This window comes from Peromyscus leucopus, chromosome 4 (genome assembly GCF_004664715.2).
Source record: "Peromyscus leucopus breed LL Stock chromosome 4, UCI_PerLeu_2.1, whole genome shotgun sequence".
Taxonomy (NCBI): Eukaryota; Metazoa; Chordata; class Mammalia; order Rodentia; family Cricetidae; genus Peromyscus; species Peromyscus leucopus.
Genome location: NC_051066.1, coordinates 137,547,636 through 137,562,616, shown reverse-complemented (window position 1 = coordinate 137,562,616; position 14,981 = coordinate 137,547,636). Strand labels below are relative to the sequence as shown.

The following is a 14,981-nucleotide window of genomic DNA, read 5'->3' as shown; positions in this document are numbered from 1 at the left end:
CTAGCTCTTACTCTTATATTTAGCCCATTTCTATTAATCTATATTTTGCCACATGGCTTGTGGCTTACTGGTACCTTACATCTTGCTTGTTCTGGCTGCGGCTCCAGGCAGTCTCCCTCTCTGCCTTCCTGTTTCCTCAATTCTCCTCTCTGTTAGTCCCGCCTATACTTCCTGTCTGGCTACCGGCCAATCAGTGTTTATTTATACAGAGCGATATCCACAGCAGTCCTCCATATAACACCCTGGGCTATGTGTCTTAGGGTTCCTGTTGCTGTGAAGAGACACCATGACCATGGCAGCTCTTACAAAGGAAAGCATTTAATTGGGGGGGCCTTACAGTTCAGAGATTTAGTCCACTGTCATCATGGTGGAACATGCAGCATGCAGGCAGAAATGGTGCTGGAGAAGGAGCTGAGAGTTCTATATTTTGATCAGCAGGCAACAGGAAGTAAACTCTGACACTGGATGTAGCTTGAGCATAGGAAACCTCAAAGCCCACCCACACAGTGACACACTTCCTCCAACAAGGCTATACCTACTCCAACAAAGCCACACCTCCTAGTAGTGCCACTCCTTACTGGGAGCATTTTCTTTCAAACAACCACACTGTGGGTATAGGGGAACTCTACAGCACCCAAGAAGGCAAGGGCAGTGTTCATTCTGGGCCTTTTACAGAAAACATGCTCTAAAGAAGAGGATGACAGGAGCCAGGTGGTGGTGGCACATGCCTTTAATCCCAGCACTCATGAGGCAGGGGCAGGTGGATCTCTGTGAGTTTGAGGCCAGCCTTGTCTGCAGAGTGAGGATAGCCAAGGCTACGAAGAGAAACTCTATCTTGGGGGAAAAAAAAAGGAAGAAAATGACAGCTTAAGGAGGTTGCTCTTCCTATGTACCTTAAAGGGATATTGTAATTTGATGACTCTTAACGTCTAAGAAGCAATCAAACTTACTAGTTAATGATATTGGCTTAAATTCAAAGTGAAGTTTTAGACAAATTCTTATTCTGTCCTATAACATTAATCATAGCTATGGCAGTCATGGGAGTGAGTGTAATCGGAAGTTTCTCTCCTGCCTGGCAGTTCCCAAATAACCATTCAGAGGCTTAATATTAATTATAAATGATTGGCCAATGGCTCAGGCTGTTACTAGTTAGCTCTTAAATTTAAATTAACCTATGTCTAATAATCTTAAGTATTGCCACTTGGCTGTGGCGTTACTGGTCTGCTGGCATGTTGTTCCTTGAGTAGCCGGATGGCATCTCCCAGACTCTGCCCTTCTTCTCCTGTATCTCTGCTTGCATTTGCCTCTTGGCTCTGTCCTGCCTTGCCCATGGGCCAAAGCAGCTTTATTTAGTAACCAGTGGGAACAACACATAGTCACAGTGTATGAAAAGACAACTCACATCAGGTGAATAAAGTGAATGCTGCTTCAACCCAGGCAGGTGTTTCTTCCCATATTTCTGTATATTTCTGGCACAATAAGTTTCTCCACTAACGTCCACATTGGTCATAGAATTCCACGGTATGGTGTCATTGCTTTAATCATGAGTTTTCAAAATTGCTCAACAGTTTTAATTCTGAATGTCTTGTAGCAAGGAGCAAGGACCAACCCCAGTGGAGAGAAAGAAGAAAGGAAAAAGGAAAAATGAAACCACTGTGGAGAGTTTGGAGCTGGATCAGAGTCTGCTGAACCCATCCCTGCGGAGTCCTGAGGAGCCTGCCGAGTCTGCAGATAGCCAGGTACAGCTGTGACTGGGGATCTGCTGGACCAGTCTTGACATTGACTCCATGCTCTTCTGTGTCTGTCCTCAGTGCACTGCCCTTATCCACAAACCCAAGCAGTACTTGCACTGTCTTTGTGGGTGAGCACATAGACCACACACAGGCTATTTCCTAAGTCTGATAGTTACATTGATAAGTTTTCTGAAGTTTAATGTGCTTGCTGTCTCATAAAGTAGTGTATCAATCTTCGGAGGCAATTAATGTGGAAAATTAAGTTATGAGACAGGCTAGGTAAGGCTCAAAGACTCATTTTGGCATGTAGTTCCCAGAACTACATCTAACTCAGTTCTTAATGCAGAGTGCCCTTGACACTGGTAGGGATGTTCTTTGCTAAGTTTAGGTACCTTCTCTAAAGTTCCGTTTTCTTTGATATTCACAACAGTGTATCTGAACTGAGACATCATTCAGAATGAGACCATGCTGGTGGGCCCCCTTGAGTTTCTCAGTGATGTTCACTCTAGGCAGGCATTGGCTAGTGTAACATCCTGGTCTTCATAAGTAAGAGTGTCTACTGTTAGAACTAAAGTCACCTCATGGCCTGTAAGCTAGAACTGGTGGCTGTTAGGCAACCGTGCTGACAGGAAAGCAACCATATTGAGTTGATAACATTTGGTGACTTAAAGGATTATGATTTCTAAATAGAAAAGGGTAAGGTTTTTTTGGTTTGTTTGTTTGTTTGTTTTTTAAAGAATCCCTCAATTGACATTAGATGTGATATAGTGAAGAAGTGATAGCAACATGGAGAGATGCTTACAAAATGTCTTGTAGAAGAAAAAGGAACTGAGGTTTTACTTGTTTTGCTTGGCTTGTGGTATTTAAGGTTTAAGTATATGGGGACATGCTGCCTGTGACTAGTTCCCTAAAGTGTTCCTGCTGCTTGGAACCAGTGATAGGTGGAGATGGGCATCATAGCACTGCTTTGCCATGCACTGCCCAGCAATTCTAAGTGCTTCGTTAGAGATGCCTCCTTACATAAGACTTACTATTTTGTCACACTTAAGATATCTCCCTGTTTTAAGTGTATGAGATTCTCAGTCTTAGTCCCAATAAAATTTGTATTAATTTTTCATATTATATTTTTAGGAGTTGGTGGCTAAGTGAATTTGAAAAAAAGTAAATAAAAACTAGAAAATCTGAGTGGACCTCAAAGACAGAATTCAGAGGTCACCTCCCATTCCTGTTGCTTGGGACTAGAAGCCCCAGAAATGCGGAAAAACATCACTACTGTTGATGACTAAAATGCATCTCTCTGGACGCTGAGGCTGCACTCTTAGTGGATCAGGCAGTTAAGAGATTATACCATCACCTTCTCCCTCACTTAGCTAGATCCCGGGCTGTATGAATTTAGTTCTTAAAACAGTACAAGATTGCTTTTGGAAGTTGAAAATATCATGCTTGGCCTGTCACTAAATGTAGATGATGATATTTGTGTGAAAGATTTTACTTTTGACTCACAGCTGCTCTGATAAGTGTGTTTATTTTGCAGAAACGGCGCTCAGGGCGGCAAGTGAAGCGCAGAAAATACAATGAAGACCTTGATTTCAAAGTGGTAGATGACGATGGGGAAACGATTGCTGTTCTGGGAGCTGGCCGGACATCTGCACTCTCAGCTTCTACGCTGGCCTGGCAGGCAGAGGTACAGCCTGTGCGTGATCTTAGCGCACTTGGAATCACATTCAGACTCCTCCTTCTCACTGGTGCCCACATGTTCACACTCTCCCTGTTTCACCAGATAGCCATTTGAGAGAAATGATTTTTCCCTCTTGTTGCTCTCCAGCCGAAAAGCTAGCCACCTCATCTACCCATCTACGGCCTTGGCCTGTGCTGTCCTGCTTTCATGCTCTCTCCCAACACTTTGTACAAGTGGACCACCCTCAGTTAAATTTCACATAAAATGCGATCTCTGTAGAAAGGTCTTTCCTGCCTCTTTGATCAAAAATAGATCCCTGTTTCTCATCCCAGCCATTGTTTCTTGCTTATTTCCTTCATGACATAACCACACTTTAAAATTTTATTGGAATGTGTGTCCTCTAAGATTTTTTTTTTTAATCATTAGAATGTAAGATTCTTACTGGATATGGTAAATCACATCTGTACTCTGGCATTCTGTAGACTGAAGAATGAGTATCATCATCAGTTTGAGGCCAGCCTGGACTATAGACTGAGACCTTGTCTCCAAAACAATCCCAAAAAGACTCAGTAGGTAAGAGTCTGGCAACCTAAGTTCAATCCCCAGAACACACATGGTGGAAGAAGAACAAACTTCCCCAAGCTGCCTTCTCACCTCCACACAGGTATCATCTAACATACATAATTCCTTAAAAAGTAAGAGTCTTGGGCTGGAGAGATAGCTCAATAGTTAAGAGCACTGGTTACTCTCCTAGAGGACCTGGGTTTGAGTCCCAGCACCCAGATGGTAGCTCACAACCATCTGTAACTCTTCTTCCACAGGATCTGACCCCCTCTTCTAGCCTCCTAGGGTAACAGGCATGCAGGTAGTGCACAGACATGCATGCAGACAGATGTTTACACACATAAAATAATAATAGAAAATTTTGGAGCAAAGTCTTATACATAGTAAATTCTTGTCTAGATAATAGAATCAAATGAACTCGTAATTATAGTTGGAACTGTGGTTTGACAGATGCATATTGTGAGCCTGCTACAAGGCCAGAGTCTGGGATGTAGGTTTAAGTGTCCAGATGATTCTTCATGCCACAGAGCTATGTCTAGTAGAAGGACATATGGCTTTACTAACACTGCAATCAGTGCAGCCTATAAGTATGTACTAGGCATAGTGACCACACAGAAGTTGGACTAGATTAGAGTTCATTCACAAGTTGAAGGCCTGAGAGACATTTCCTAACAGTAAGCCATAGGTTATGATATGACCATGGAGATAAGCATGGCTGACTGCTGGGTGTGATTTGTGGATTCAGACATAGGGCTGAAAGGTAGAAGAAGCCACACTGTGCAGAGCCTTGCAGGTCATCTAGCATGTGTGGCCTTTGTACTGTGAATTGAATTAGAGTTGGAAGGCATCAGTGGGTTAAAGCAGAGAGCAAATGACTTTTTTGCATTTCAGTTGCATTCTCTTCCTTTTGGGAGCATTTGTTGAGGAGAGTGATGGCACTGGGACTTGATGCAGACATATAAGTAAAAGGGGGTTAATTGAGGAGGTCTGTGCCAAGTATCTGGTTTACAGATGAAAAGAAAGGGAAGTACAGAATCATGCTGTGGGTGTAGGAGGGAAGTCATTGCCAGTAACACATTCTGGGACACAGGGTGTCTGTCATTCTGGAGACCCTGGTGCTTGCTGGCAGAATATACTGAGCACGCAGAGTAGCAGCAAGGCAGGTACCCATCCTTGCCAGATGCTCATATGATTATAGAGGCTAGTGATGCCTGGCCTTCAGCCACCTTTTCTTCAGTCTTTATGAGTAAAGTATTGTCCAAATTTAACCATTAAGAAATGAGGCACAGAATGGTCCAGGCTGACAACTCAGTTGATTTCATTCCTTTGCTAAGGTTATCCAACCAGTGAACATGATGATCATTAGGAGTAATACATTGATGTATTTGTCATTGCAGTACTTTTCAAATAAACAGTTAAAAACAGTTCTTGCAAGATTGCTTGGAGGCATAGGAATGTGTTGCTTTATTTGGGCTTTCCTTGGACATTTTATGGTTTAATTGGTAGTTAAACCACAAGGGATTTATTTCTTACTAGAAGTAATTTATCCTAAACCATTTATCATACTTCAGGTATAGTTATGACTTCTCAACTACCTGAAGGTAGCAGTTACAAATCTGACAGATGATTTCAAATTTTACCAAGTCTTTTCCCTCGAAGTATATTAGTAAAAAGAGTTTTATATAGAGAAACAGAGATAGAATTGAGCCTTGCATTAATTATGTCCCAAAACTTCACCAGATTTAAACAAGAAAGAGCCTGATGTGTATTTTCTTATGCATTTTGCTGTTCAGAGTGGCAGTGGTGTGAATATGTAATCTAAAGTCTTAAGGCCAAGGCTAGCATGCCCCAGGTCTTGAGAGGGCAGCTTATTGAGAGGTTATCAAAATCAGAGCCGTAGCTGCGGTGGAACCAAACCAGCTTCTTCTGCATTGTTTTTACATGTGGATTCTTGGTGAGAGTTGAACTAATTTCTCAAGCTAACAAAAGCATCAATGCGTGGATTTTCTCTAGGATTCTGGGTATTTCTCAAGGCACAACAAATCATTGTGGCATTTTAAGAAAGCTGGGACTTTTCTTCTGTCCTTCCAGTATGACCCTTTGAGTGCTGGGCTTGGTGGTACTCCCCTTTACTCCCAGCCCTTGAAAAGCCATCCTGGTCTTTAGAATACCTGGAGCTACATTTTTAAAAAGGAAAAAAAAAAATCTCATTCTGTGACATCTGTCTAGATGCTTGCTTGATCTTACTCTGCACAGATTTTTACAAGACTGTCTCAGTTTTGGCCTCCCAACTATTTGTGTAGTTTATGTGATTTTTTTTATATTCTGGAGCAAACAGGCTTTAATTTGAATAAGGCATCAGCTCATGTCACTCTGTGTGCTCTCCTCTGAACTTTGCTATTCGTGGTGGGCTGGAGACTCCTTCTCTGGCCTTTCCGCATGCATGACAGGCTGGGGTCTCCTTCACTGGCCTTTCTCGTGAATAGCAGACTAGATTTGCTTTCCCTTTTGAGGATGTCCCTGTTCCCCATCAACTAGAGACTTGCCCTGCTCTTTGCTGCAAAAACACTTTAGTATAATTAGCCCTGTCACTGTCCTTTGAATATCTGCCAACTGTCGTCATCCTCTCCCCCCCTACCCTCCCACCCCCCTCACCCCCCCCCCACCCCCGCCAAACCATGAGCTACTTCAGAGACAGGTTTATATCTTTAAATGAAGCCCCAAGAGCTTTCTTTAGATGAAACCTCTCACAGCACTTTCTGTCTTCTATTTTGTAATGTTACTATTGTGTTTATTTATAGTGTTGAGTCATCTGGAACCCTTGAACCACTCACAGCTTGTGATGGGTTTTCATTGCCTTTGCTATACTGTTTTTGGTATTACCCTTGTTTGGCCTGTTAATCGGATTAAAAATTTTTGCAAAACAGAATCAGCTTTTAATTTTTCATAATTTTCACTTAGGTACAGCTTTGTGTTAGTAGTTAATATATCCTTGAACTTCATTTTATGTATATATGTATGTAATGAATGAATATATTTAAACTCATTAGGTAAATAGCTATATTTTCTTTTTGTTTTTGTTTGACTCCGACATTAAAAGACAAAGATTATATTGGTTTGCCAGGCTCGTGTTTTCTTCTTTTCCTGATACTGACATTATTTTTCCTAGTGGTGCTTATGCTTTTTACTATAACACAGTCACTTGGGCCTTCAGACAGCCTCCTTCTGTCAGGTCCCTTGCTGCTGTTTGGTTGTGTTGTGCTTGTCTGTGTACCTGATTCCATACCATGGCCTCGGTTTGATCTCTTTACTGTTGGGCTGCTTTCCACTCATAGCCAGTGTGCTGGCTAGTTTTATGCCAACTTGACACAAGCTAGAGTCATCAGAGAAGAGGGAACCTCAATTTAGAATGCCTCGGTAGATCAGGCTGTAGGCAAGCCTGCAGGACATTTTCTTAACTAGTGATAGATAGGGGAGAGCCCAACCCACTGTGGATGGGACTACCTCTGGGCTGGTGGTCCTGGGGTCTATAAGAAAGCAGGCTAAGCAAGCCAGTAAGCAGCACCCTTCCATGGTCTCTACATCAGCTCCTGCCTCCAGGATCCTACCCAGTTTGAGTTCCTGCCCTGACTTTTTCACCTATTCTAGAATCCAAACTGTTCTCACTTTGTAAACTCTTACTGGTCTTATAGTTACTGCCATAGTAAGCATTTTGCTCTGAGACATTCTAAGACAAGTGTGTTCATCATATCTTCCTTTGATGAGATTGCTGGGGATCTGGGACTAAGCTCAGAACCACTTTTCCTTCTCTGTGACATTCGGTGAAGACTTGATGATTTGAAACAAGTTTTACTTCTTGCTAGACTGATCTTTATTGCTAACTAAAGAGAATTACGTGGTATGATTAGTTGTGGTGAGAGTAAATGACATTTTAAATATGGGAGATTTTCTTTGAGAATAAAATTTTTAAATGATATGAGTCTCTAATACACAAGGGTATGAGTTAAAAGGATGATTTGAGAAAACAAAGTATTTAAGAGCAGATGGTTTTTTATGGGCATTTTTGGCAGGCAGATTTAGTTTATATCTGTGTATCTGTGTAAACTGAATGTTTATACACACGTGATCTTGCTTATATACAAACTAAGTTTAGGGAAAAAAAGGCCCTAGTATTCTGTTTCCTTCTTCCTTTGATTAAGTATTTTAGAAATGCACATTTTTAAATCCCTTTTCCTTTTATTAAAATGTGCAAGAAAAGAAAAAAGAAAAACCCTCTTCTTTATTATCTGATAGTGTCTCTGTTGTTTTTCTGCCGGCACAGTGGCTGCACCTGAATCTACTGCTGTTTCAGCCAGTTAATTGTGGCTCCACAGTTACTGACTGTCCCGCTTCTCAGGCAGCAGACCTGCGAGACACAGAAGTCCCACCAGATCTGCCTCCTGCCGCTGCTGCCAATTGTAGTCTTTAACTAAATCTCTATCGTTCTATTTACCAAGAAAGCTCGGGAGCCAGAAGCTGGGGTGAAACCTGCCAGCTCAGATAGGTTGAGGAGGAACTAGCTGACCTTCCCTCTTTGCCGGTGTCTCAGAAAGAGTGAGTCCTTCCTTTCTGCAAAAACGAAAAAAGACAGCCTCACTCAAAATCCCTCCCTACTAATAACTGTTCATCTCTCTGTCCGTCTTCCAGATTCCCTCTGACTCTCTCTGATTACTTTCTGTCAGCTGGCTCCACATTCTGACTCAAGGTTGATTTTATTTAATTAACACAAACACATACTCGGGGTTCACTGTAGATGTAACCAATCGTCTTATTAAAATAAGAAACACAGAGCCAATGTAAAAGAGAAAACCGATAGGTCAGAGCTCAGAGATAAAATCTTACCTCCTGCAGTGCTCCTAACTTCCCCGAGAGAGAGCTACTTCCTGTTTGTCTGTGTTTAAATAGTCTTTCTGTTCTGCCTTCTCATTGGTTGTAAACCCAACCACATGACTGCCTCATCACTGCCTGTAAGTACCACCCTCCAGGTTTTAAAGGTGTATGTCTCCAATACTGGCTGTATCCCTGAACACACAGAAATCTACCTAGCTCTTGCTATGGCTCTAATAGCTCTGACCCCAGGGCAACTTTATTTATTAACATAAAATTAAAATCACATTTCAGTACAAATAAAATATCACCATAGTTCACAGTGTGATAGACTATCCTGCAACACTTCTCTGCATAAGACAGGCCTCCCCGAGGGGGCTGGAATTATAGGTGTGTACTTCTATACTTGGCTTGGTTCTTAGTGTTTTCATAATCACTAAATGATTCTTTTTTAAAATTTTTTTTTCCTCAGCATGTATGTACATCAATGAATGCTTCCTACTAATCTGAGCTAAACAGAACTTGAACAGTTTACAGTTTTAGAGGGTTAGACCATTAATTCTATGATGGCACATGTGGCACTGGAGCAGTAGCTGAGAGCTTTGCATCTCGATCTGCATGCAGGCAGATAGGCAGAGAGAGGGAGGATACAGCCTGGCATGGGTTTTTGAAACCTCAGACAGTAAGACACTTCCTCCAACAAGGCCATACCTATTCCAAGACCCCACTTCCTAATCCTTCCAAATAATTCAAACTAGGGACTAAGCATGTGTATATATGAGCCTATGGGGGCCATTCTCGGTCAAACCATTACACATGGGTATGTGGAGAGAAAACAGTTAAAAATTACATCAGGATTTTTGGGTTGAGCACCTGAGAAGGTAGAGTTTCCTTTAACTCAGATGGGAAAGAACTAAAGATTGAGGGATTAGGACTTGGGGGCTGGAGACTTGTTAATGTATCAGACCAAGAGTTAGTTTTTAGAAACTTTAATGTAAAATAAGATAGCTAAGTAGAGATGCAGGAAATAATCAGAATGCGAGTCTGCAGTCTGGAAAGAAGTTTTGATCTGAATGTGTGAATTTGGCAGGCATCATAATACAGTTAGTATTTAAAATCATGAGACTAGATGAGATTACTTTCAAATTAGTGTAGGACACCCCCCCTAAAAAAAAAAAAAAAAGGAGGAGGAAAGGAAAGAAACCTTATAATGAAACTTCCTGGACCTTATTAATGTAAGTTAATATCAGAAGATTTCCCTTGCCAGGTAAGGTGCACTAGGTCGTGGCAGACCAGCATTCACCTGTAAGGTAGAAAAGGATATGTTGTAAAAGCATATTTTTAAAGACATCTAATGTCTGTGGACATAGGAATTCGATGAGCTAATTCTTAGGCAAGCTGACAGTTGTTGACTGTCTTCTCTGAAGGCACTTAGTTCTGAGTCCTGAGGGTCAGGATTAACCCAGAGAGAGACTGTATTCTAGGTTGAAGACAAGTGCTCAGAGCCAACAGTGATTTGAGTATACAGAGCCAGTAAAATCGTGGCCTAAAGGAAGTCCCAAAGTAAGGACCACCCTACCTTAGTGAAATTTTGGGAAACTTAAGTACTGTGAAACTGTAAAATTTGAGTTTGTCTTCTGGCAAAGGACCCAGCTTCCTTTGCTGCCTCCAAATTCACCAAGATACTTGGTTGAAATCCTCTTGATATAGACATTTTCAGTTTCATTTTACCAGCCCAGCATTTGTATATTTAACCTTAGCACTCAGGAGGCTGAAGCAGGAGGATTGTAACTCTGAGGGCAGCCTAGTCTATGTAGCAAGACTCTTATTTTAAAGATGAATAGCCTACCTGTGTCTGACTTTCCCTTGAGCTGTTTGTTAGATTTTAATCTCTTTAGGGTTATAGAATAAAAGGCTCAACTGAAACTCTATGTGGGGCGTGTGTGTTAGGGCTTGAGACCTGCCAGCCTTTCTCAGTATGACCGTGGATGTTTGTGCCCCAGGAACAGTTAAAGTTGTTTGAATAGTTTGGGGAGGTTTGAGGATTTTGTTTTGTTTTGTTTTACTTTCTTGCCTTCTTCCTTTGAAATAAATCTTAACAGTCCCCAGTCCTGACCCAACTCAGCTGGTTAGATGGGATCGTTGTCTTCTTTCCTCCTTTGTCTAAGAGGAAACATTGTTGTAGATGCCATTATTTGGAACTACTATATTCTTTATCCTCAGTGTCCAACATAGAATAAAAATAACTAGATGTTCCTAGAAAACAAACTTGGCACAGATGCTGAGGTAACCAAAACAGAACTTGAAAATTACTATGGATGATACAGGGAGTTTGCATTTTCCTTTTAACAACATGCCTGGGTTTAAAGAAGGAGAGAGCCATTCTCCAACTCCAAAGCCTGCTTTAAATTTTAATTGAACTGCGACTACAAGAAGACCAATAGTGTTAAATGTCTTTAGAGAAGAGCAGAAACGAACATTTAGGAAGACATTTGAAATTTTATAGATGATATACTAGTAGGTCATTTTACTCTTTTTCTTGGGACTTTTTTTTTAGACAATTTGTCCTTTTTCTTCAGTTGTCTCATTTGTCCAGTGTTCTTCAATTCCTTAGCCTTCATTCTCCTAAAAGACAAAATCCTTTCCACAAGGCTAACTTTGGGGAGGTTCCCTTTTGGCAAGCTGTATCTGAATAAATGAAAAGGTATGTGTTAATGGTATAAGTTCGTTTAAATTGGATGGTCATGCTGATTGATGAACTATCACCTCCTCTAATTAAGTTTGCCAAAAAAAATTCTCTATGGTTTCTCCTGAATTTTCTATTCTCTCTGTCTCAGCTGTTCCTTCACCCTGAGCAGCCTGGTTTATTCCAATAGGCATTTGGTTATTTAATTACTCTGAGTAGGGGTTTCTTCTACAACTGCAGGAAAGGTCTGAACTGGATTTGCTGTGAGGGCCTGCCTGAGGCTCCTCTGGGAGTTTCCTGCTGAGGCAAAATATTACCTGTCTGTCCCTTGTTGATTTGCATTCGTTGGTCCAATGTTTACCCTTACCACACCTTCTGCATACTCCAGAAGGAAGGGGCATTCTGTTGCCTTTGTTTCTTGAAGTCTGGAAATGCCCTGTTTACAGTGCCTTTTCAAATGTCCTTGTTTTCCACATCCAAAACATCTGACATTCCTCAAACCTCTTGAAATTGCTTCTCCTACCCACATACCATCATGGCCATGAGACTCAACATTAAACGTGTCTCTAATCCAATCTTCCAGTGGTGCAGATCTTGCCTTTAATGGCCTGATTATTCTATTGCATGCTGCATTCGCATTCTCAAAGGCCAAAGATTTGATTATTATCTGGCTAGCTTCTGAATTTGGGACCATTCTATTTACTGCTGAAGTCAGTCTTTGTAAGAAATCCCTGAAGGATTCTTTTGAGCTCTGTATAACTTTTATAAATGACTCAGTTTTATTTCCTGCTTCTCCAATTCTGTCCCATGCATTCATTTGACATAGAATTAGGGTTTGGTTATCATATAAACATTGTCTTTGTATTTCAGCATATTGGCCTTCTCCAAGAAACTGATCCTGGGAGATTTGCATACCTCTAGCCCTCCACTGACTTTCTATGTTTTTAGCTTCATCTCTGAACCACAAATGCCACTGCAACTGGGACCTGGGTTCCAGGACAGCCTTTACCTGCTCTTTTCAGTCTTGTGGTATAATCTTATTACAAGTTGACCAGGTGTTCAACATTTGCTTTACAAATGGGGAATGCATGCCATAAGATACTATTGCTTCCTTAAACCTTCTTAAATCTAACATTTCAGTTGGAGTCCAATTGTTTTGTGCATTCATTTGACCAGGTAGCTGCTGTATGGTTACCGGATAAATTAAGGGTGATTGTGTGAAAACAGGCTTTCTTTCTGTAACCCTATAATCCAATCCTGAAATAATTTCACCATTAAATTCTTCTGTCTGAGTCTGAATTTCTGTATAATTCATTTTAACAGGTTTTTCTAAAGCTTTTATCCTGGCACTTACATTGACTATCTTTTAAAATAGTAAATAAGGATAAGGAAAGTAATAATGTGCATAATTGATGTACTATACATCCTGTCCACATTAATATTCTCATACAATTGTTCCATTTTCAAACTACCTAAACTTTTATGAAACAAAGACCAATTTTCTTCTAATGTACACATAATGCCCATTTTTTTAATGTTGAAAAATTTTCCCCTTTAAGTATTTTTTCCCTTTAACATATCTGATAGCTTAGTTGACTTATCAAGTCTGAGTAGAACGGTAGAAATCCGAGGGAATTTCAAAACAGCTACCTAGTGTCTGAGATGGGAATCCATAGATAGATAGATAGATAGATAGATAGATAGATAGATAGATAGATAGATAGATAGATAGATGAGAGAGAGAGAGAGAGAGAGAGAGAGAGAGAGAGAGAGAGAGAGAGAGAGAGAGAGAGAGAGAGAGAATAATCAATAGCCACGTGTTCTGGCTAAAAGCTGCAATCCAGTCACATGCTCCCACTTGAGCCGATTCAAGCCTGAGCTGCAACTTCCTTAAGCTCAGACCACGTGAGTTGATGATTCCCCGTAAGCAGCTCCAGCTGCAGCTACTACAACTACAGTCGAGTACTGCCAGACCGGTAGCTCTGGCCAGGCCTAGGGCCTGTAAACTCTGGCCAAGTAGGACCTGAGCCGGGCCAAGCCAGGAAGCCGGGCCGCTGGTAAGCCAGGGAGCCAGGCGGTTGTTAATGAATTCTTGCCACGTTGGGCGCCAAATGTAGATGTAATTCTGAGTGGTCTTATTAAATAAGAAACACAGAGCCAAATGCAGAGTTATAAGCCCAAGAGGTTAGAGCACTAGAGAATAGCCTTTAGCCTACCAGCCACTGCTGTCCTTCCCCTGAGAAAAGAGACCTACTTCCTGTGTGTCTGTATTTTTTATTGACTTTCTATTCTGCCTTCTCATTGGTTGTAAACCCAAGCATGTGTCTTCGTCAATGCCTGTCTATACAGACCTCCAGGTCTCTATGATTGGTATTTGGATTAAAGGTGTTTGTTACCAAGCTATCTATGTCCTTGAACACACAGACTCTGCCTGTCGTGTGAATAGGATTAAGGGCGTGTGCTACCATTGCCAGACTTCTGCTAAATGGCTTGCTATTTGCTCTGATCCCCAGGCAACTTTATTTATTAATATACAAATAAAATCACATTTTAGCACAAATAAAATATCACCATAAGGGGGCGGGGTGTGTGTGCTCGCTCAAGGTCAGAGCACATTTTCAGAAGTCAGTCTTCTCCTTCTATTGTGAGACATGGGGATCCCAGTCAGGTGGTTAGGCTTAGGTTGTAAGAGGAGGCGTCCTGCCAGCACTGTGCTGTGAGCTTTGAAAGAAGTAGTAGCTATGGTATAAGTTCAGCATCACTGATCCAAAGTGTTATCAAATCTAAAATTCTTGAGTGTGTACATGAAGTTAGATGAGTTGTCGATTTCAGGATTTTGAATTATTGCTATTCTGGTGATAGTTTATACAGATACTCCAAAAGCCAAAAATCCCTGAACTCAGAGACACTTCTGACCTCATCCTCCACTTAGAGTTATTCTCTCAGATGCTGTTTCTGATAACTTTTTTTTTTTTTTTTAAATTTTGATTTCTTTAGGAGCCTCCAGAAGACGATGCAAACATCATTGAGAAGATCCTGGCATCTAAGACTGTCCAGGAGGTTGGTGGCTCCTGTTTCATGTTTTTCTGTCACTGGTAGACACTACCTCTGAGGAAAAGGATTTGCCTGGAGAACCAACTGTTCATCCTTGACTAGTGTGAGAGCTTGTCAAGAACATTGTCCCTGTGGAGGTTTTTAGGACACTAAGTTCTTAAATGTCTTAAGTGCTTAGTTGATAGTTTTCTCCATTAAGATCCTAACAATGGTATTTTCATCCCTTTGCTGTAGCCCATTAAAAGTCATCAGGGGCCAAGAAGAGGTGGATAAGGAATCCTAATGGGAAACAGTGGGGGCTTTCTTTACACATCTTGGGCTGTTTTAGGACTCCCTGGGAAACAGTTCTATGAGTGAGGCAGTATGTTGGTGCCAGTGCAGATGTAGCTTATCTTTACTT

The 14,981-nt window shown here is 41.2% G+C and overlaps 1 protein-coding gene across 3 annotated transcripts in view; it reads left to right on the top strand.

Annotated features, from left to right (window-relative positions):
* Positions 1-14,981, top strand: part of Chd6 (chromodomain helicase DNA binding protein 6) — a 130,263-nt gene that overhangs the window by 27,850 nt on the left and 87,432 nt on the right. For all 3 annotated transcript variants that reach the window (XM_028868398.2, XM_028868396.2, XM_028868397.2), the window contains exons 3-5: positions 1,592-1,739; positions 3,268-3,417; positions 14,525-14,587. In XM_028868398.2, coding sequence (XP_028724231.1) covers positions 1,592-1,739; positions 3,268-3,417; positions 14,525-14,587 — 361 coding nt within the window. The remainder of the gene's footprint in view (positions 1-1,591; positions 1,740-3,267; positions 3,418-14,524; positions 14,588-14,981) is intronic.